Raw genomic sequence first — 25,185 nt, forward strand, 5'->3', positions numbered from 1 at the left:
TGAACACTGAGACAAAGTGGACCTATGGATTGTTATGTTGTTGTTAGTATTTTTCTTGTTGTAAACGCATGCAAAAATCGCTTTCTACCTAACGACTAGATCAATAGCTTTGAAAATTTCAGTGCTTGAAGATTATTTTCCGCTACAAGGCTTTTTATTCATTTCAAACCTTACATGTCGGCTCTATGTGATCTGTTTTTCACTTCGAAATTTTGTGTGATGATGATTGTGTTTTTGACGGTTCTGGTTCTGTAAAAGGTAATGTAGTGTTGTAGACTACTGCTTCCCTTTCTTCGTTTTCGTGTTCATATATGTGAGCTATCTTGTTACAAATGTGCTCTTTTTTATATTTTTATCTGTGCATCTTCAGAAGAACATTTTGAAATTTACTAAAAATGTATAAACTGGGAGAGGAAATACAAAACATGTAGAAGGAATGGGCGTGGTGACTCATTGATTATCAGAAAAGTAGACGGATTGGTATGTTCAACGAATCACTGTTGCTGAATTATCATTTATAGCCATATCAGGTTTTGTTGACCCATTGTCCTGTTGTCGGACGTTTGTCATCGAAACTAATTATACATGAGGTCATTTGTGTGTTAAAAACGCGCGGCTCTAGTTAAGAATCATTTTTCAAGCCCCTTTGCGGTAAGCGTGGTTGTATTAAGTGATCAATTTTGAATTCTCCAAACATTAGCTTACTATTGGAATTAGCACACATTCCATGGCGGAACTGAAAGTCACGATCCGTCAAATCCTAATTTTGATCCCACTCTCCAATAAAATGACGGGGAGAAATAAATTGTTCGGTTATGAAAATAAAACCTATTCACCCAAAGTACAAAATGCTTGGCGTTTCTCCATAAAATCTATTGTGTGCCCTCAACGATAACCTGACCATAGTCGTTCGAGAACGCTAGCATATTTTCACGACTACCGGTACATACATATGGTGATTTTCTCGCGATAGGATGACCGATAATGAACTATGAAACTTGAGGGGCGTTGGGACGCGACACTCTGAAAAGAGACACACCCTGAATAAAACCTTTTGTTTGTTTAGTTATTCCGGGACAATATCTCTTATTGCGCGGTGAGACTAATAGTAGGCTATTTGAAATAGAGAGTGAAAGCTTTCTCGCCAAAGTTAGCTTTTAAATTTATCTACTAATACGATACATTGGATTTTTTACACTTCTTAGGGTGGCTCGCACAACCGCTGGTCGGTTACGGCTTCCTCCACCATCAAGTCCGTCCATACGAGTAAGCCGTTTTATCGCCTTTTCTCCCCATGAGATAATATGTAAATCCTATCCCTATTCTAAAATGACAAGACTTCCAACCTGTAGTTTGACATATTATAGGACTGTATGTGCATAATGGGTTCTATTGAAAACTGCGATTGCGTCCAACAGTCATGATCGGTGTGTACCGGTACTGCGAAACTATTTTATTCAGACAACGGCATGTGTTTCATATCTGAGTGTCTTGGAAGAACACGCCATCTTGAAACGGCAGTTATAGACTGGTATTGTTGTCCGAACTCTAGTATGTTCTGTAGATGAGAACCTAATAAAAGACATCCAACCTGAAGGCTGACATATTATATGAATGACGGGTTCTTTTGAAAACTACCAATGAATCCAATAGCCGATCGGTGTGTACCGGCACTGATTTATTATAACAACGGCTGTATTTCATGTATACTAGAAGTGTTGGGGAAAAACTTACCTTACATACCGGGTTATTGTTACTCCAGATAAAATACCGCTTACACTACTATTATGGGATTTATCCGGGACCTGCGGCTATAGTGGTTTGCACTCGGCAGCGCAGGTCTGTTTCGCAAAAATTTACGGTACAATTTCTACAAGGTCAAACAATGATCACTAAGTAGACTGTGCCGAGGTCCTGCTCCCACGCCCCCTAATAAAGTAAGTATCCGTTTTCGGTCTTGGCCTTGAGAAGTTGAAATTAGTGTGATATCAAGTGTAAAATTACTTTCACAAAATTAGCATCTTTAGGAGCAGTCATCCAGGGTTCATACCACAGTATTATGATCATTGGTACGTCATGGTATAAAACAGGTGCTCAAACATTATCAGTTTATCACCTTTATCCAGCTTTTCAGGGAAAGTAGACACTTTGGGGTATAAAATTTCTACCACCTTCTCTAAATAATAAATAAAAGCTATCCAGCAGTTTATATTTACAAAAATTTTATTGTTAATTTTATTAGAACCATCATAAAAAATCGCACTTTCATTTCCAAACACTTTTAATGCCAAGAAATAGTTTTGACATGAATCATACCTGATAACCCAGAAAAAACTATCTCTGTCATAGAGTAAGTATATGCACAATCATATATAAACAAATCAAAAATCTATGCTGTTTCAAACAAGGATTTCATTAGATATATTTTCACTTGAACACAAGACCATGACTGACCATAATACATCCACACTTGATCGGGTATAATACGAACTAAAAAATTGAATCCAATCTATAAGACCATTTCATACAAAGCCAGACAAAATTAAAATAAAGCACATGCTATGGAAACTAAAAATTGAAAACAAAAGTAGCACAAAACAGAGAAAAAGCAAAGTTTACAAGCAAAAAGTGATACAAAAATAAAATAATGGCATAATACTAAAGACAGAAAAAAAATTGAACACCAATAAACTTTTGGTAATCCCAAAAATAAATGAGACTTTCTCAAAAAACCGTGATCGGCAACTTTAAACTTAGCAAACCATGTAACATAACACATGTTGAAAAACACACAATACTGTACTGGTTCAATAAAAATACATTATTTTTTATCCAATGACTTAGCATACTATGAGAGAGCTTATCCTATAATAATCAGTACCAGTAACCACAAAGTCGCCAGTAATATCATACTCATGAAGCAAGGTATAAATCATAGTCTGCTTAATATACGTCTTGGTCATAGTTGCCGCTATTCAAGAGTTTGATTTCACAACAGCAGAAGATAGCCGGATTCAATCATGCAATTGAAACATTTATTGAAAGTGTTTCAAGTAGCTTAAAACTCTTGAGGACCAAACTAATCTATGATGGTGTAATTTTCATTATGAACATGTAATCGAAGAAGTAAAAAATGACATAAGATTGGTTTAAAATATTTGATTAGTAGTTTACGAAATTGATCACATCATTTCAAATCGTTTCATGAACGAAATTAAATGATGTCACTGCCATCCGATTTTGAAGATTGTCTACGAAAAAATATGGGTGGCACGAGATAAGTACATTGATGGAAATGTAATGTATAATCATGGTTGATTACCAAATATTAATTTCAGGAAATAGCTCTTAACTTGATTAAATACGAAGCAATTTAGAGTAATGGGCGTAAACATGATCAGATGACATCATGTAGTAATTACTTTGTTATCTCTTCTATATTATTATACATTGCTAATTATATAAAGCAGATCTGTGACAGCCAGAACTGTAGCTAAATTAGCAAAATTACAAAAGTTACTCATGGAGCAAAAAAAGCCATTACCAGTAGATCAAGATGATTTCCATGTATCCATGAAAATTTTGCAAACGATGTATGAATAAATTAAGATACATTTATGCTACTCTAATTTTTCAAGTGAAGGCTGCATGTTAGAAACTGTTTGTGTAGTTTAACCTACTGTAATGCAAGAGGCTGTGCATATTCAGTAGTTCCACTTCATAGACAACTTTTTAAAGCTGATCACTCTCAATCATTCATAATATATTAGTTTGAAAAACCAACAATAACCAAACGCTTTTTATTGCCCCAATCTGTGATTCTTCATACTTTTAAAATATTGGAAAGGTATATTGACGACGCAATGTAAAAAAAATTAATCCTGACATATCGGGCTGGGATGAAAAAGTACCTGAAATTAGAGATAAGAGAGACGACCTACAACGAAGTTAGGATGATTCAATACTATAATGAAGAGATGTGTTTTGATAAGCAAAAAAGGTCAAAAGCAAGAGTTGAGAGCGAACTTCCCAAGTGATGAATTATTTCATCATAAAACTTGGCAAATAAAAAAATGTTGACAAAATCGTAAAATAGGTGAAATTACACTTTTTTCATCCTATAACCGATGTATGTTGCCAAGTTATGGTAATCGCGACAACACTTTGAACGAAGCAAGTAAAGGCATCTTCCAACATGAGAACTGACGGAACGCTTCCGGTGTCGACCTTTGCTTTTTATCGACACATCAAACTTTTCCTCTTGAGGACTCGGATCAATGTAAGCTGGATTGACGATGTCGAATATATCTTGTTCTGCATTAATCATCATACTCATCTGACGTGTATTACGTTCTGTCCATCGTGGGATTTTTCCTTTTCTTGACTGATGGAATCTGATCTCAACATCATCTAGAAACAAATTGAAATTGAGTAATGCTTTTGATAGTTCTATTATGTTTATGTAATTTTGTATTAGCAATATATCATTATCATGAGATTTCCAACAAACTTATACGAGTAGTCGTTGTTTAGATACACAAGAGCTGCTTGTTTTGGAACAACCATAACCATTTTATAACATTCTGGGTGGGTAATTACAAGAAGTCATGACTGTACCATACACACCATTTTATTTATTTTACTGTTTATCCCCATGTTTTCTTTTCGTATGTGTGTGGTTGCTAGTCCGTTAGTCTTTTCCCTACTTCTCTCACTTTTGTACATCAAATAGAGTAAAGTGATAGTTTTTTAGGTTATATAAGATACATATTTCTTGCCTTTTACATTTGGAGTTGCTACTATTGATAAATTTATCTAAACCGGAATACTTCATAAAATTGACTTCTCCAATTCCGAATATTTAAATGTTCCACAGCAGCTATTTATTCAAATAAAAATTCCTTCTCATTACGCCCAATCTTTAATAATGATGTACAACAAAATTTCGATGACAGTTCTTGCCCATGTTTATGCCAAGACCTATGCTTCTCATCAAATCACTGTCTATTTGGTCTATAAGGATAATATCACTGAGTATTCAAGCTTATTAAAGTCTAATGAAGATCTAAATATAGCACAGAAAGAATGAATTTCTGTTTCATTTACTTCCACACAGGGCAAACCTCAACCACAAATTCCAAATATAACAATTAAAACACCACACAATCAGCACCTATTCATAAAAATTTACCAAATTGCCACATTTTATTACTAAAAATAATTTTAAATATAGTACCAAATTAAAAAAGAACTTTATTTATAGCTTAAATATTGGTATCTCATGGTTTGATATGCCAAACTACGAATGAACCCTTTCATTACTTGGCAATTAAAATTAGAACTCAAAAGAATGAATCACAGGCTTTTAAATGTTGCACTCAGGACTGTTTTTTGTAACACAACAAATGTTTGGAAAATAGATGTTGGAATTGTACAAAGAAAAGCACACATTTATTTTTTTTTATTTGGTTTTTGTTCATGACAAGATTGTGGACAAATATTAATGATATTCCAAAAAATTACTTCCGTATTAACTAACAGCTTTCTGCAATGAGTGAGACGCAACAAGCAAAACCCAAATTTGTGCAAGTTATGCTTCAGTTAGAAAATAACGGTTAGAGATAAGGCTCATTTGCTTTGAAGTTTTATAAACTTCAAATGCCACTCAATTACCGTTAAAACTTCAAATGATGGCAAAAATTATGCATATTAAACCAAACCACAAATCTTTCAGTCTGCCTCTTGGCAAGTACCGTAAAGCCACATGAAAGAGAAAAGGTCTGATCCGTGTCAATATAGCGTTTTCACATCTCGGCGATAATCTCTACTACAAACAATAAACCGCTTAGAATTCGAGAGCCACAGTAGCCAAAGTGATTTAGCCTTCGCGATACAGGATTAAATTTTTATCAAGACAAACATATGGGAAACGATATCATACCGTTTAATTAAAAGCAGTCGAAATGCATTCCAAATTTGTGAATACCTACAGATAAAATCAGATTACAAGGTAATTCATTAACAGAAATTAAATTAATAAAGACCATTCTCTTTATTTGACACTTACCGGTAATCTTTATCTAGATCAAATAAGGTTTTAATTAAAAATTTAAGTCTATTTTAATTTTTGAATGGATATATTATATTACTCAAAAGTGAAATTCAACATTGCGCAATAGAAATAAGTAAAGACTTATACAGACAAACGATGTTTTGAATAAACACTGCGAATTCAAATATACATGATGAATGGGATTTAAGAGTAAAATTGTTTTTCGAGGGAACAGAGGTTCTTTTTCATAGAATTATATTGAATCCTGAAACCAAACTTCAATGAAAATACTTTAAACTTGTAAAATTATGATTTATTGCATGGCTGTATAGACGTAATTGCATTTTTCACCCAAAACAAAAAGAATCAGATCAGTTTCAAAAGAGTAGTATCTAATCTTATCATCTAATCATACTTGATCTAACACAAATTGTTGGGTATTTTTATCATTTTCACAAAAAGGGAAAAACAAAACCTCTGTGATTGCAGTTTCAATGACTCAAATATACTTTTATTTGGGGGAAAAGAAAAACTTTTGATGTATAGAACATCCATCATTTCATGAATATGTGATTTTATATTATCGGATATGTGTAATTTCAACTAAAGTCCAATAAAGATGTTTCAAAAGAATGTCACTACATAACCAAAACTATTTATTCTTTTTTATACATTCGTGCATGACACATGGATAAAATATACAAAACCCATTTATGATTCATACTTGATTTTAACAAAGAATATTTCAACAAGGGAAATTCTAATAATGACAGTATATGACATATGAAATATTACTTATGATACCAGGTGATAATTATCAAATAATTAAGCGTGATGTATATAACTGCCTGAAAATTATGTGACATCTATCAGTTATTAATCCTAAGGTGACAAAAATAAGAAAATCATAGTCGTAAATGAAACATTGCGAAACATATGTATCACGATTATTGCTCAAAAAAATTTCCAAAATAGTTGGACGTGATTGTTAACACTAGATAACGCTTTCATTATTTTACCCATCAAAATGGATTATTTTCTTTTCTGTGGAAAATAAAATAAAAAACTCTCACAATTTCAATTGTAAAAATTAGGAAAAAAATGGATTGACAAATGATGAACTTGATGTACGCAATATAAATTTCATTGATGTAAGTTTTTTTAAATGATGTGACATATCAGTCCTAAATTTGAAAATTTGATTTTATTAACTCTCTAAATATAGTCTTAATTTGTACTGTACATATATTTAAAAAAATTTAATATGGTAGAAAAATCTGGAAACCAAATCAAGATAGCGCGACAGATATTTCAGCCTCATTATATGTGCATCATAATATAGGTGTTATTCAAAACACTCAAATATGTGTAAAATTTTGTTTTTCTACACATACATAGCAAATCCGTTTGTGTCAACTAAGTTATCTGACACATATATCATTTTAAGACATGATTTCCAGTTTCACAACCTGGTAATATGGGTTTACCCAAGAGACCGAGAATCAAACCACAAAAACGCAGATGAATAACCCAAGTCTGGATATTATTTTGGGAATGGGCTTTACATGCCAACTTAATCGAATTGGTGAGATTGAATAAGGAGACCAGTGTGATAATACTATCAAAACATGACACTGGCGCCTCTCCTGCTGAGACCGACTAGAAGATGAGACTCCAACTACACAATGCTGCTCTTTGAATGTGAATTAATATCTTTGAATAATCCAGTTACAGAACATATATAACTTGTCAATAATTGTAGATTAGGCTTCGATTCCTTGTTCAGAAAAACTAGCAATTTTTAGGCTTATCATCATTCAAGATTGATCATGTATAAAAATATACATTACGAATGAAGATATTTCCTTGGACTTTAGGTGGCCAAGTATAAATCAAAAAAGATTTTCTGCATATTCATCAGATAAATATTCATACAAATATGATCAAAATATATGGATCACGCAACCTTTAATAAAAAAAGCATTTAAGATGCCATTGCCATGGAAAACCTAACGATGGCCCATAGATAATAGTATATCAGGTTCAATGCAAATGAACTTTTTTAATCAGTGCAACCAAGTCTGTCAACCAGAATAGCGCAGGTATCATAGTTTGGGAAAAGCTATCATCTATACAGGAAACCCATGACTGGATTTCATTGAAGTGAAAATAGGAATGTGGCAATAATCTGCAGATGCAAACAGAGACAGACATTACAAACAATGATCGGAATGGGTCCATTTCTTTAAACTGTCATTGATTTCCTTTGATCAAACGACTAAAAAAGAAACACCAAAATTGTTCCCAATGTATTATACCAAGAAATATCTCTGCGGCATTACAAAGCATATTATCTGCGATTTAAAATTCCATGGTGGTACTTTTGCTAGCAAAATAGGCACTAAATTTGTGTGCCTAATGTTCTTTGTAATGGGATTTTCATAATCTCCTAGTTCAGCTAGAATCGTCGTTTTGGGTTAGTGGAAAAAAAAGTTAATGCAGAGTATCATTAATACAAATTCGATTTTGTAAGACATAATAAAAAAAAATACTGTCAATTATCACACCATGTTTAAACGTGAGATATAATACCATCATTATGCCTTCCTAAAAATGCAACATATCCATTAACATAAGCTGTACAAACATTTTTATCGTAGTACACATGTATAAATTGTTGTGTAATCCAAGCATCGAAGATCAAACATCACAAAAAGCCCAAAATACAGAATATATCAAAAAGTTTTCGGCAGGGATCAAGTTGTCCCGTTTGTGTGATCCCATTAGCCATGGTGTCACATGTTGGAGCAACTTGGGTGGCTGAGACACTTTTAAAGCTTTTCTATTTTTAATGCTAGAGTTAAATATGATATTACTTCTTTTTAAATGTATACATTTTGATTTTGTGACATGTAAAAAATTGCGATGGTCGTCAAAAATTTAATATATTTGTCATTTCATATGTAAACCTTTGATCATTTTGAATAAAATACCAAATATGAATAAAAAAAGGCTGTCAAGATATAGTACAAGGTTGGAAAGCTGTAGTGTATATTAAAACGCATTGTTGATTGATGTTTCATTTGATTGTGTTAATGTATATAACTGATAGGAAATATACAATATTGTTATTGAGTTCAACCGCAGCTTGCATGTTAAATTGTCGATATTTCAAAACTATTTGAAGTGACAATAAATATTACCTTCTAATGGATTATCAGGAGTATCAAATTCATTTTCACCGTCTATAATACTTCTCTTTCCCCTTGAATTCACATACATTTGACATTTATAACATAGTCTCAGGTAACATCTGAAAGGAAAAACAAATAAAGAAGTTCGTGTTAGCATTTCATAAAAAAGCTCATAAAAAATGTTGCACAATGCGGTGGGGTTATGTGGAGCTGTCATCCCAAAGTACACTTTCAGACACCACAAAGGTTATTATCGTCATTCTTTATGGCAAGCTGATACCGTTTTCAGACGTCATGTCATCAGTTATATTTGTTATCTGCCATTGGCATCGATGTGGTTATAGACTTTGTAACTTGTGTGTGTGTACAACTGTATTATTATCGCAACAAAATTGCCAAACGCAAATATGCATTTACAGTGATTTACATGTATCTAAAAGCAATTTATTCTAATACACCATTATGTTAAAACTTCATTTTTAACATTTTAGACGAATACACGTCAACAGACAACATGGTTTCGCGATAAGGTCATGCTTACGACCTCAGGGCAGATGTTGGGGAAAAATTACTAAGATTCGGGCAAAACAAAATGCCAATCCAAACTTGAAAGATTCTCCAGCGGGAAGATTGAAATGATAACAGCCTGGATGTTTGTGCTTAAGTGCATAGTCTAAGACGCCAAGAGTACCATTACTGTAATTGACAGAAAGATGGAAGATAGTGAATGACTCTCAAGTGGCAGTCTGTTAATGCCATTCAATGACACTCATATACAAGCCTCTGACATGGATTTCAATCAATCATCGTGATGGCTAAGTGCGTCTTTATAATTATAGAAAATGATAAATTTAAAATTCAATTATTTAAAGAGAAATGTCAAAAACTTTAAATCTTTATTTGCTATGCATCAAAATTTGAATAAAATTTCAATTCAGCTGCTATCAAATTATATTCAATGTTCAAGTTATTTACATCTATACAAATTCAAACTCAACATTAGAAGACTTTTCAGTCACAGCAATTTGAATAAAGACATTATCATTTGGCAATCAACATTAACTACTTAGCTATGATATTAAAAATATCAAATTTCACAGATAAAATAGTAATTTTAAATATGTTAATAAATCACAAAAAATTGCTATCATTTTGATTTCTTATAAAACTAAATAATTGTGTATCTTCATATGAAAGCATATTTGGTTTTGTATAGCAGAAACATTATTATCACACTATCAGATTATTGCAAAGATCTTTAAATTTTCAAGTGCATAACAAATAATTAACACCTAGAATGCGAGAAAAATCAATATTTTTTTTGCGGACAATGCAATTGATGAGGTATTTGTTGAGCTTAACTATCGGTATACTTGCATATGGTTACGAAAAGAACTTTGAACCTTAGAGGAATAGACAAGAAAAAAAAATTCCTTACATAATATGATTATAAATGGTCCGGTCATATTATTTTAGCAATAATAGGTAGTAATTCAATAACTATTGACCAGTACGTGATTTCATTACAGAAATATGTCATGTAATCTTCTTTGAACATTGAACAAGGTCATAATTTTCTGATAAAATTACACAGGTAATGATATATTTCGTACAATTATTTTTTTAAAAAGTTATCATGAATAGATATTTAAAGAATTATTTTTCAGAATATTACATAAATTCGGATGTTTAAAATTAGGAGATTAAGCTCATTTAGGAATATTATTATACTGCAGGCTAATGAAAGGCCATACATAATTAAATACATCTAATAACGGGTACAATTACTGAAATTTTTACTTGGAATTTGATCTGATTATTGTCTGTGAGAACCGTGGCACCAACAGAAAACTAACCTTTACGATCTTGAATAACAAAAGTACTTGAAAAGGTAATAATAAAGAGGTCAACTAGAAGAATTTGAAATTACTTCTTCACCAGCATTCTTTCACGTACAAATCATGAGCACTCGAAGACACATTATTAAACATGTTGCCAGGTTTTTGGAATGTATTTACGAACTAAACTTTAATATTCTTTCAAATTGCCATTGAGGGCAAAAATCTAATGTCTTAGCAACTAGTTAATTTAATATAGTATATTATTTTCATCTACTCAAAATGTCAAATACAAATGGTATTAGGATAAACGCAAAAGGATGGCTTAGAAATTTTACTACTAAATTTATCTATCTTTTGTTTCCTAATTCTAAAGATTTTTGAATCAGTTCTATCGCATGTTTTGAGTATACTTTCGTGTTACATTCCTTTTTAGTACTTAGCGGGGGTGTGACTAAAATAACAATCATGACTACATGTCAACCTATATTTATTGTTAAACAACATTGTGTAGATGACAAATGAGCTATTCGTTAGTGGATGACATCCCTGAAATTGAGCAAAATGGTCGTAAATGGATTTACGATTTCATAACTTTCAGACCACCTGCTACTGGTGTATTTACAATCTTATGATGCAACCATCTGGTACCATTATGTGGTTCATAAATCAATGATTGTTTAACATATGGTAGTTTGTTTTACAAAAATTGGGCTTCCTAAAGTAGAAACAGTAGAATAATGAACTTATGTATCAAAATATGGACAATAGATGACTAATATGTATACTGAAACAATATACTCAAAATAAAAATTAGCTCTTTTTCAAAATATCCATGACTAAATGATGGAGGAATTTCTGAATGTTTATAATACATCTACGAATGAAATTAGAAATAAAATAATATGATGAAAACTATTTTCCTGTGTATTATTAATAAATTTTGTAATGTAAAATCCAGCATACTCCAATATTTTTCTGAACAAAAGACAAATGAATACTGGGAACCCAATGGTATTGAGTGGGACTATCATTATACTATTTATCCAATATAACCCACTATATTATGGAAGTCAGATCACGAATAATGTCAAATTTACCTATGAAATTAAAATAATGATTGATATTAAAGTTAAATTCAACATAGGTCCTATAGCATGATTTTGCAACACAAAGAAACAATAAACAATACAAAAATGAAATCATTATTCGATAGGTATACTGCTGGGTTCAATTTATTGATAGATATACACTTCCTTTTAATATGAAAATTACTTGCTTTTTCATAATAGGTAATATCATTTAGAAACCACAAAATATCCCACAGAAGTATATTAATGTAGACTCAAGATAGTATGTTTGTGTAGTCTAATAAACGAGTAAGATAAGGAATTGTTTATTTTTTTTTGTCAGGCAGCATCAGAAAACATCATAAGCGCATGGATTAACCCACAAGTAATATCCATATAGTTTGTTCAGGTGAAAAGGGGAAATAAAAAGGTGATCACCATCAAAACTTAAATCTTTAGCAAACATACTCAAAATATCGTTTGTTGACAGTATAAACATGGCCCAAGAGTGTAATCTCGTAATATTAACTTGATTCATCGTGGGGGATTGTGTTAATAATAGAAAACTCTAAATTCCTCAAATCTTGAAGATATCATCAATAAATCATCTCAGATATAACAAAAGTTTCACGAGTTCAATGGTGGAAATGGGCATATTAGACAAATTTCTTTTCACCGATAAGTCTTTTTTGTGACAAACCTAATGCTTATCCTATGAATGACATCTAAATGCTTTTTTTCACAGAAATCAGAAAACTACAATTAGGTAAGTGAATTGACACTTCAATATTTGGTGGATGAGAGATGACATCATCCATGATTTATTCATAAAAGTTGAATGCAAACAACGTAATGCGTTATCTTGTAACTCAATTTTTTTATCAAGTACGAAATTGCAACATTTCTAACAGGTTATTAATAAATCAAGTACAGCTTTGTAATAAATCAAAATAATGAAGCCCCCAGGAGAGTTGAATACAAAAGATAGCTATTTCAATTCAGTTTAATAACTTTTCAAGATGCAGACTGTGGCCTTGAAAATGAAGTCAAGTATTTTAATTAAAAACCTGAATCTAAATCGCGAGAATAAAAGACACTTAAAATTGTATTTGGTTTGGTGAAATACTCGTTTTGTGGTAAACAATAATATTCTAATTTCATAAATATATATTGCTCGATAAAGATAGATATGGAGATAAATATTGGAGCGTTATATCATTCTGACAAGTATATTGCAAAATTGGGTCGTTCAAATTTAAGATATATATTGCCAGAGTGTCAGATATCATATAAATGATTTCGGCTCATATTATTAACATTTCAAACCCTTTCAGTATTTCAAAGGATCTATTTTCTATTATACCAACCGATATTTGTACCGATCATCACTCAATAATATAAATAGATATGGTATTCCACCAGACAAAAATGCAAATACTCATCGATCACATATAATTAACATTTGAAAATTAACAATAACAGCCAGTTAAATATAAACGTTTTATGTGCAACCTCTAACAAATCGTTTCTATTATCATAGCAAGAATGTCAATCTTAACTGACAATAAAGGAAGTTATAAGGAAGTCCTCGCGAGTTTCTTTTCAATTATTTGTTCCAAAGTAATGAAAAGAAGTAAGATCGATTGTACCCCAGTCTGTGTGGGTTATATTATTGAAATTTAAAATACAACTAACCACACATAGACTATATGCAAGCTTATATATGCACTATATGCAAACTTAATACAAGCCACACAAAGTGTGATATTAGCAAACACTGAGTAATGCTTACATATTACAATATGATTTAATTAAGTTTATGTAGTTCTGTATTATATGTATTATTGTAATTGCTTTTAATTTTCAAAGCTGGATATGCACACTTGTGGATTTTTCAAACCTTTTTTACATTTTGCGTACTTTTCGGTCCCTAAAATTATGTTGTTTTTGCTATATCTGATCTATATAGTGATCAAAACCAATAACTATAGTACCGGTAATGATAATAATGTACTAGTGTGGAAAATTACAACAAAAATAATTGGTAAAATATGATTATTTTCAAATGTTATACTTTCTAAGCTAGTCAATACAGTTATAACATAATACAACATCTAATAGGGCCTACATAGTCATAGTCATAGTCAATACCTTCGCCTCCTCCTAGCAGATTCAGCCTCTTGAAGAAAAGGTATGCAGAGCAAAACAGCAACTAATAGGTGGGTTGCAGAAATCCTCATCACATTTGTTACAAATAGATAAACTTTAAAGGCACAGGATGACAATAGGCTTACAATTACATAAATTTTAAGTAATTAAAAAACTGTGAAACAAAAACAAATAAATTAACAAATAAATAAACAAGATTCAGAGATTAGAGATCTCTCACAAGTTATGAAGAATTGATTTCTAAATGATTTTAGCTCAATTAAATCAATTGTAAACTTCGATCATAAACGAGTATACAGCAATACTAAATCATGCCACGATATAAATCCGTTTTATCTACGGTTACCTAAGAACTAACCTATCTGCATATGACCGGTTAACCGCGGCATGTTCAGATGTTCGCTACGTATTTATGAGCAATCGACCACTTTCTTATGCAGCCGTATCCAAATATAAAACCGAAAGGCACGTGGAACTACATCGACAAAACATATACTAAATCTGTAATCCTAAAATTAGACGCCTTACAAAACAAAGACTAGACTATAACTAGCAATAAGCTGCTTACAATCTCGCATTCGGCGTAAGGTTTCCCATCTCTAGACAAATATTAACTTTCGGCACGCGACGAACGTTGAAAAGCGACAAAATAACGTCAATTTCTCCCTTCAATGAATCCTCGCAATGCGAGAAATTCAAATTCTTGCCAGCGAATTAATCTCCCGGAAACACTACAATAAAACGATTAGGTTTATTTTTCACCTGCAGGCGAATAAATAATAAGTATTATCCATGAGTAATGTTTGTAAAATCCAGCTGACATTCGAATCACCTTGCAAACGCAACGTAACAAAACTGTCTATCAAATGAGCTTGATTTCTATTTCACACGACTCGAGGCGAGAAGCGAGCACGCGTGAAACACGTTGTCGCTGTAGTTCATTGTTATGTGACAAAATCGTTTTGTAAATTTAATTACTATTTCAATCTTTTCGTCTTAGTGCGAGTAATTTTGTCAATTTTTCGCCTCTATAAATATGAAATTCAGGAAGGAAAATTAGTCTTCTACCTTCAACATTTTACTTTTAAATTGGTACAGTTGGAAAAACTTTGCAGCGCATCGCATTGGCTCAATTTTGTAGTAAACAGGCAAAATCCCCACTCGTTGTATGCAAAACACCCTTGTCACCGACGATCAGTTTGTGCCACCAACACTTCATTGCTCGATTTTTATACCACCGAGAAATACGAGATAAATGACTATTAAATGAACGTTTGAAAACGCAGATTTCTCTCTTTTCGAAAAAAAAGAGAATCAGATTCTGCTGTCACTTTTGAACACCATAGTTGACCCGAGGTTAAGCCTCTTTCGCCACCAAATAAAATTATCGTGCCATTTCACGAGAGGGATATGATTCAAAAGAAATGACAATACTCGCAAATATGCAACGCTTAAATTGTCATGAATGGTTTTTATCACCGTTTCAAACAGTGCTTAAACACTATTTTACCGCAAATAATGACTCGTCGAATTAGCAAAAAAACATTTTTTTCCGGCTGAAAATTATATCTTAACTTGATCCTATATGTTTTGTAAATGGTTGGGTCGACAACGAACAATGACGCACTTTCCAGTTGGTGGCAATACTATTTTGTTTTTCATTTTTACGCTTGATACCAAAAGCTACCCGTCTGTCAAATAATTGATTGAAAGGGCAAGAACATTTTCAGAAAAGACTGGTCGGACGATTTTCAAACATGTAACCCACTTCGTCAGTTGACGTTACTCATAGAGAAAGTCAATTCGAAAATTTTTCGCCATGCGTGATCGCTTAAATATTTAAAGTATGACTTTCACAAGAAACCTACAATAATAAACAATTGGGATTCATAGTCAACTAATTATAACTTACTCATGAAACAGCGACAGCGTTTAGGCCATCGTTCTTGGAAACTTAACTGCATACCAGAAGATTGTGTAATGGCAAAATGTCAATTCAGTTATAAGAGTTCTACGCATATATATATATATATATACAGGCGCATATTTTCTTACTATACATTCTTACTTTAAATCACATGGTTAGATTCGACTGATTCGAATTCCAAGATCAAATCAGATAAGAAATAGTAATAATGTAACACAGCTGTGTGTATATAAATATATATAATTATCTACGTTCGTAATGCAAACAAAAAGCAAACTATTACCAGTGTCTGAAATGAGTACGCGCAAGTAATCAGTAAACGAAATTAGGATTTATGACTATAATAAATTGCATTAGCTGCAACAAAATATATCAAAAGATTTACAGATATAGTATAATTGACAAGAGCTAAAACATGTTGCATATGCCCAAAACAATTTATTCCGAATGATCGAAGGATAAGAAATGTTTTGTCAATACGTTTCGCCAACGTTGTGCGCCAAGTAGTCTATGTAAAAATTGATATTTTCACAATCGCAACGCTTAGTTTAATCTCTAACTAACTTACTAAAATTGAAGTTTATTTTATCGTCTTGTTGACGCCTCTCTTTGGATACATGTGAAAAAGAATGAAAAACATTGCTCGCTTTCGTTCGTCCTTGTTAGACCAATAGTGATACTTAGACTCTGAAAGGCTAACTAGAATACAGTTCACGGTACTACACTTTCAAGAGTGTTGACAATAGTACATTCAGAAATCAGAAGTGCGGAATGAGATATAGCAATATTTATACAAAACACCACGGAGCCTAACGAGACAAAGTTTTCATCATTTCGTATGAACTCGAAAGAGTTTTTCTAATTGACACTAATGATATTTCACATAAATCTTGCAGAACAAATGACTTGGATTTAAGATGCAAATATATATCAAGCTCTTTTGTACGAAAAGGGCTTAGCCGAGGCATGAATCATTGTCCAAAAAATAATATTCAATGAGGAATACGGGATAAAATAACGTTCCGCGGTAAGTTGTTGCAAATATATTTCTGGAGTGTATACTTCATTTCGTTTTAAGTATTAATTGCTGTTCACGCCCTGTCCTGAATGCACAAGACAGGTAATCCTAAATCTTCTTTTCACAGCTGCACTCTGTTTTTCGACACGATCCCTTTGACCCTTCATTTCTCTCAATTTTCGCTCGATGCAAGTCAATTTTTATGAGATGGGTGAAAGTTTAAACAAACTAGATCATATATGGAGATGTTCTAGTAAATAGCGCCTGCTGAGTTCAAGAACTGCGGCGTTAGTGATCAAATGCTGTTATTTTTTTTGCGTGTTTCGATATTTTCTGGGTCCATAAGTTTAGCTAAAGCAAAAAAATAATAGTGTTATAAAAATTCATTTGTCTCATGTTTGGATTGAAAACCAAAGAAACGCAATAACGTCTAAATATTGATCACTCTTTCAGTATTTGTAAAAGTAACATTTGACTGAATACTGAGTGTTTAACACGACATTGGATGTATAATTAGACCATTAGGGGTGACCATAATTATTTTAATTTTACTTAATTGCTATTCTCAATGATGTAATTTCAAAGAATTGTGCTGGATATTCAAACTCGAATTTTATTTAATATCGGCCTTCGGCCCTTGTTACAACAAAATCGTAGATACGGGGATGGCCTATTAAACCTCGTGATAAAAAAGCTTCAGCTTTGCAATAATTACAATCATTAGAGTATTTTCTGTGCTGTATAACATAAATAAATGGCGACTTGAAGTGTCTATTCATTTAAAGCCGACGGTCCAGATAATATAACAATTTTAGTAATTTTCCAGTTTTTCGTAATCTATGGAAATCACGATTCATTTACTGAAATTGAAAGCAGATAAACTTAACTTCCTTCATCCGGGTAATGTGACAATTATCTAAAATTATGTCGATAAACCGCTGTTAAAAACAACTCCTGTATTGTGAATATTCATTCCCTTATGAAACAATTATTTTTGAGTCGCTGGTATAAAAATTAATCGCAGGAAATACGGGTTCAGATATTAAAGTTTTAGGTAACATTAATTGTAACAAATGTAACTTCAACCAGTCAGGATAAACATGCATACACACGTAAAAACAAATTTAACATAATGAATATATATATAAAAAAAGAGAGCTATGCTCAAATATATGGACACGTCACAAGGTGTCGCTATTTTTCATTCTGACACATAAAAAACGAATCTCTTGAAGTCCACAGAAATTATTGAAATAAGTAAAAGTAATAGCCTTCTTTAATCAATCTTTACCCACTGAAAATTTCAAAGCAATTGGTCGAGTATTCGAAGAGAAAAATGACTTTTTCATAACGTGTCAAAGAACAAAAACAACATAATATCGAAACGATCGTTATGTCCACTGACATGTCCAAATATTAACAATCTTATGTAAAATATTTTAAAGTTGTAATGAGTTGAAGTATTGAATTCCCATACATAGTACTGGACACCAAAAATAGTATCTTTAAAATTTGTTCGACATTTTGAATTTTATGCGCCACGTAATCCATTTTTAACTAATCGTTGTTAATGCATTATTTTTGATTGAAATTCAAATACGGCATTACAACAAATAACATTCGTAAGATATAGTGTTGTTAATTTCATTATTAGAGCCAAGATAGACTTTATCAGCAAAGTCAATTGTTGTTTGACATTTCATGCTGCTATATGCCTACACTTTACCAGATATATATATATATACCGATATCTATTTTTCGATAAAAAATTTTTATTTTTCCTGAGTGTCCATGAAGTTATGAGGAATTTCCAATGTTACTATATATAAGGAAATTGTAAACGGGTGTAGCATGGTGATAAATTGCCAGTATACATGAACGAACGTGAAAATTTGTCGACGAATCAGCTTGTAACCTTGCCATTTATTGCCTCGTCACTCTGAGTGGTAAAGGGAATCGCAATGTTCTGACTCAGCAGCGCCTCTGTCGTTAATGAAAATCGCAAAACTTCGCACATTTTCATTGAGGCCAAAAATCATTACTCTGATACAACTGTATTTCACACACTCATGCCCGCGATGTGAATAAACCACCGGTATACGTTTGACAGATTTCCCATAACAGGATGCTGGGATAAGAGACTTGCAAATATCTCTATTTTCTCAATCGCTTCGATGTATTAATTCGTAACTGAATCTGGATATGTTATCTGTTTTATATTACCAAAGCCGGCCAGGACTGGTGAACGAGCGGAAGGCCCGAGGTTTGTCAAATCGGCTTTTGTTTCCATGGGAACCAATGGAAAGTCTTAGAAGCTATTAGGGTTGCAATCTATGAAAAGTTTCAATGAGGGACATAGATTATCGTCTTTATTTAATTTGTAACTTGCAGGAAAGAACAATATAAAACAATGAAATAAAATTTATATACAAGCTAAAAAGATATAGTAAAACAATCTTCACGTGTTTTTCATTTAATGTTTGTTTAACATTGACCCAAACAATGTTAATAAAATTGTTATTTCTTTGGCTATTTGAGCCGGACCAAAGCGAAATTGAAAAGAATAATTAAAAGCTCGCAAATACATAAATGAAGGCATTTTTTTAAAAACGGAACAATATCAAACACAGTACTATAACTAACTATCAGGCTAAACGACGTTGGAACGAATATCATAAAATTAGCATCTTTTCTAAATGCTAAAAAGGACAAGGACCGAAAACCTTAATTGAAGAATTGTCCTTTGCAATAAAGGACAGTTGGCAGCCCTACTAGCTTTAAACCTGACGTGATTTAAACCGTGCTTAACTGCACCGAATGAATCAAAACTTCCGCCATTCGAAGAATCTTAAGCCATTTGCTTTTGCAGAACGCCCTCGAGTTTTGCAGCTATGTGAATAAAGTGGTTGTTTTAGAAAGATATTTCAATACACTTCGCTGATATTAATCGATTCACGCATAGCTGCAAGCTTGATCATATATTTACAGACAACATAGAAATAGCCTACGTCATTCAGCATTTTGCATATATAACGCGATGAATTGAAATATAATACTCGAGTTGCAGTTAGCCTGATATCAGTCAGCTTTCGGCACCAAACAGTATGGAAGTCTTAACAATTTTATCAGCATTGTGCTTCACTGCCCTGGTTGTGGCAAAACCAACAACTAAAGAATGTCAGTTACCAGCTTTAAAAGAAGTCGACTCCAACATGGTAGGTTAAACTTTTGTTGAGGTTTGAATCAGACGTAACGTTTTAGCAGTTTCTGTTAAAATGTTCCTCATGGTCAACAACGCGCCGTTTTCAACAAATATATATCCAATATCATTTCTTCATAAATCATAGTCTACTAGCTAGAGCATTGTAATCTTTTGTTGTTTTTATTTATAGCTCACTGGAACTTGGTATCTAGTATTAACACCTGTTCAACCCTTTGAAGAAATGATGCCTTGTTTTGCGGCTAAAAACGTCAGGGACTCGGGGAAAGGTACATACGTGAGAGGAATGATCATCTATCCATCAAAGTATGCTCAATGAATTAAAAGATTACTTTTGTACTTTTTAAAGATTTAAAAAGTTTATATTACTTTAAAATATGAGACAAGCGGCTTGCCAAAGGAGTTAAATAAGAATATGTCATGTCCGATGTAATGGCTTAGCGTTCGTCATTTTTCCAAGATTCCAACTCAACTGAATCATTAAGAAAAGTTCGATTAGAACCGCTGACATAACAGGCTAATACGTGTTTTCATTTTTTATTAATTTGCAGAGACACCGTTGAAATCGAAGACATACCACTACATTACTTCGCTATGAATCATACTTCAATCAATTACATGGACCCCAAATATGGTTAATTAAAATTACTGAAATTTATAACTATTAAAACATCAAAAATACGTTATGTCTATACAGAATATTATTTTATAGTAGATCACAAATAAACAAAAATTTCAACATTTGCTTTTAGAATTTATATTTGCTGATTCTGCAAAGAGACACGGTATAGGAGAGGAAGGGATGAAAGGTAATGTACCTGCTGTTTCTGTATAACCATCTTTTTATTATTATAAATATGTTGATCAAAAAAGTGCTTCCTAGATTTAGAAAAATATAAACATGCGATTTTGACTTTTCAATAAATTAATTGTGCCGGTATATGATACAACTCCGAGCCCAGCGCTAAGTTGCTAACTATTACTTTATGACCGACTCGTGATTGTGCATCAAAAACATTTTATTTGAAATAATAAATGAAATATACTCACTCAATTTGTTGTTTGCAACTCAAATTTACGGAAAGATTAACATTTTAGAGGTGAAAGGAGTGTTTTCATTAGGAGCAAGTCAAGTAACGGATTATGAAAATTATCTCATTTGGGTAGAGTGTGCTTTCAATGGTGAGTGACTGGTAAAGTATTTTGGCCGCCTTGTTCATAATTAACATATGAGTGACTGCTAACAACATTCTACATACTTAAAGCCTTTGGTCTATAGTATAGATATATCTAGGGTTACCATATTTTTGTGACTTCAAATCGGGACGCCTCGGAAGACAACGACCCCTTAGCTGTGATTTTGTAACTTCACATTTTCCGATTTTACTACATAGGCCTACATTCCTACATTTAAAGCTGCCGCGGCTGTCTTTATTGGCCATATTGTTATCGAAATTTCATGCGCATATTCTCTTCCAAATATCGCGTTCAGTTTGAAAAATAGGAAGGAATTGATGTTAACGATACCGGTACAAATAATTCGAATTTAGACGAATTAGTATTGGTTTTACATGCGATACGTCTGCCATCAGTGGAAATCAGCGGGAAACGAACGCATTCACCTTCAGTGAGTAGGCTAGCGCTGCGCTACACATAAACAACAGTAACGAGAACATGTTTGTGTAGTATGCTGGAAAAGCGGGACTTTTGGCTGACTTATCGAGACGGCGGGACAAAACGCTGAAAAGCGGGACTGTCCCGCCTAAAGCGGGTCGTATGGTAAGCCTAGATATATCATATACTAGATTTATCACTAAAATTTGAGCCGATTGGTTGATCAATTTAAGTCACAGTAATAGGAAAATTAATTACAAAACCCCCAGATATAATATTTGATAGAAATAATATTGAATAACTGAATATTAGTACTGCTAAATATAGAAGTGTGTATACGCATTTTTGTAATATTTTAATAGGCGATAAGTATGCTCTTGCCTACACAAGAACCAATCATCCCAGTGCTGAAAACATTCTTCAAATACACAATGCGTTGGCAGAAATTGGAGGAGAATGGAGTCAAATTCCGCTACATCTGGCGGGTTGCACAAAATTTGACATACCATTTGCAGAAATATAATTATTCTACAAATGCTTATTGGACACGTTTAGTGGACATAACGATCGTTTCAATATTATGTTGTTATTGTTATTTGTCTCCATCATTTTTAAAAAATCGCTTTTCTCTTCGAATACTGATACATCTGATTTTTCCAATAAAATCAACAGACGTAGGTTCAATTTATTTCAGGGTTTTTATCTATATTGACCAAATCTAAATACACAAGATTTTAATCGTTAACAGTGCCATTGTGACTGAGTATCACCAGGAAAACTCCTTGCTACAAGTCCTCTGTAGCAATAAACATTTTTCGATCACCTATTTTCCACATAACGACTATTAGTTTATTTCAAACATATCGTAAAAATGGTATTTTTTTTAAAAGATTATGCGATGTCAAAGTTATTCAGATTTCTTTACAAACTTCGTTCTAAGTAGAAACATTTAATCAGTCTTGTTCGAAGGGTTGCATTTGAGTATTTGTGTATTTCATTATCTGTTACAGTATTTGGAACAATTCAAATCGATTGTGCAACTTTACAATATATGAACATTTGCAATCATTGTGTGCAACCATTGTGTGCTTTTTTGATCTATATATAATGAAATCAGATTGAAAATGATTTCTCTAAGTACGTTCCAATAGTACGCAAAATAGGAACAAGCAGTGGGGACCCACTTTTCCTAGTGTAGTTTCATCATATTCAATTGATAACTTAGCATTTATCGGCGCTCAAACTTAAAAAAGTTTTTTTTATACATCTCACGGAAAGTAGGCTATTTGATATCAAACGATGATCTGATGGTTAAGCCTCAGTGAAAACCTATTTACCAGAAAAAAAGGCAAAAATTGAGTGCCAAATCCATAATACCCGAGGATATCTGAAATAATAATCTTTTATCTTAAAGTACGCCTACTGAAAATTTGAAACTGATTGTTCAAATTAGTTGCCAAAACAAAGCAATTTTTCTCAACAACAACAATTTCAAACCAACTACTATGTTCAGTCAACACAGTTGGGAAGATATTGTACATGTCATTCATACGGAGATCAACAACAAAACATCTAATGATCAAATATTTTATAATTTTACACTTTGTCTAAATCAAACTGTAAAGTCAACGGTCTCAGTTATAATTTGATGGTCTTTTCAGGTTAAGTCGTGTCTGATTTGGCATTGGTAAGTGGTCACACATTAACAGACTTATTAAGTCTGTAATACTCGATTTGCAATTATAAGCTCAAAGTCTGAAATACGATATTTTGTGCACATAACGGGATAGACATGGCATGCTTCAACCTAAGTGAGACTGCTTCGCCAATCAATTGGAGTATACGCGGACGTTTGAACCTTGACATAAATCTTCTTTATGTAACAACATGGCAATTCAACGTCATTTCGCATTATATTTATGCAAAGCTTGTTTATAAAGCTAGCTGTCACTCAGTCTACGTAATTGAGCGTTTAGCTTACCGTAAACATTAGCGCAGTACAAAAGTCGTTTATTTCTCTGTACTCTGAGAGTAACTCAGACTGTTATTTGTTTACATAAAATGTATTTTATTGGGTGCTCAAGTCAGGCAGTAAATCTGTAGGCATATACGGTATTTTGGCAATTTTCATTTTCAATTGAGTCCTGACTGATTTTTTGCTTTTATGTTTTTTTTTTTAATTTATTCGAGTGCAAAATAAGGAAGCCATTGCAGCGGTGTGGTTTAATGACAAAAATATTTTCGACAAGTTTGTAAATCAAGCAGACATGTGCGAAGTGCGGAAAACGCTTCCAACTTTATTGTAATCACATAAGAAGAAAAGAACCATGTGGTCACGTGAATAAAAGAGCAGGGAGTCAGTTAAATTCGTCCATTGGGAAATATTTCAGTCAAAACCATGGTCCTGGCATTAACCAAGACTCTAAGTAAATAAAACAAACAAAACAAAACTAAAGTCCTGCCACGCTATGATAGATGAAAGTTATTCTTCCCAATTTACAATCTCATACAAACGAATGGATGCCGTCGCAATCACCAAAGAACTCGTGCTAAGTGTCTAGTGTCTAACTGAAGGCACCAGATTACAGTCGTTAATATACGACGCTTCACAAACAGTATTTGAATGAATTCAAAAAATCAATTTAATAACATTCGAATTTAATAAATGAAAAATAAACAAGATCGTGTATGGAAACTGAAGTGATTCTCCATGAATTTTGATGATTGGGCGAGACACTATAAAAGTGTAAAGGGTCGTGCGTTACGTCAAAGTGTATACAGCCAAGGCTACACAACCAATAGAACGTTTTGTGCGTACAGGAGGTTTTCAAAAAAAATCAAATCATATTTTCCAGTGGAAATTCCCTAAAATTTAAAAAATAAATTCGTGGACTTTTTAAAGACCATAATTACATCTCATCATTTATATATATTCCCAATGGTTCAGCAAACGAATGAATACACAAATGGGATTGCTTTCTTGTATGACCCAAAGATCTGTATTTGAAATATCAGCGTAAGCACGATCCTTCTTTGGCCATGTCGGCTGCCGATATATGACGTATTGTTTACACTACACATCA

The 25,185-nt window shown here is 32.7% G+C and overlaps 3 protein-coding genes across 3 annotated transcripts in view; 2 read left to right on the forward strand and 1 right to left on the reverse strand.

Moving 5' to 3' along the window:
* LOC120348241 (putative MFS-type transporter C09D4.1) overlaps positions 1-21,798 on the forward strand; it is a 282,049-nt gene extending 260,251 nt beyond the window's left edge. Inside the window, exon 2 of the mRNA XM_039418348.2 lies at positions 21,783-21,798. The gene's annotated coding sequence lies outside the window, so the exon portion shown is untranslated. The remainder of the gene's footprint in view (positions 1-21,782) is intronic.
* Positions 2,206-14,473, reverse strand: LOC120346666 (uncharacterized). Its single transcript, XM_039416460.2, has 3 exons — positions 14,306-14,473; positions 9,256-9,365; positions 2,206-4,410 (listed from the first exon to the last, which is right to left on the reverse strand). Exons 1-3 carry the CDS (start codon positions 14,392-14,394, stop codon positions 4,103-4,105), a joined length of 507 nt encoding a protein of 168 aa, XP_039272394.1. The 5' UTR covers positions 14,395-14,473; the 3' UTR covers positions 2,206-4,102.
* On the forward strand, positions 20,272-23,160 carry LOC120348336 (uncharacterized). Its single transcript, XM_039418452.2, has 6 exons — positions 20,272-20,483; positions 20,661-20,794; positions 21,040-21,122; positions 21,241-21,297; positions 21,587-21,670; positions 22,465-23,160. The coding sequence occupies exons 1-6, from the start codon at positions 20,373-20,375 to the stop codon at positions 22,623-22,625; spliced, it is 630 nt and encodes a 209-aa protein (XP_039274386.2). The 5' UTR covers positions 20,272-20,372; the 3' UTR covers positions 22,626-23,160.
* Positions 23,161-25,185: the final 2,025 nt, after the last annotated feature.

This window comes from Styela clava, chromosome 1, assembly GCF_964204865.1.
Source record: "Styela clava chromosome 1, kaStyClav1.hap1.2, whole genome shotgun sequence".
NCBI classification, from domain to species: Eukaryota; Metazoa; Chordata; class Ascidiacea; order Stolidobranchia; family Styelidae; genus Styela; species Styela clava.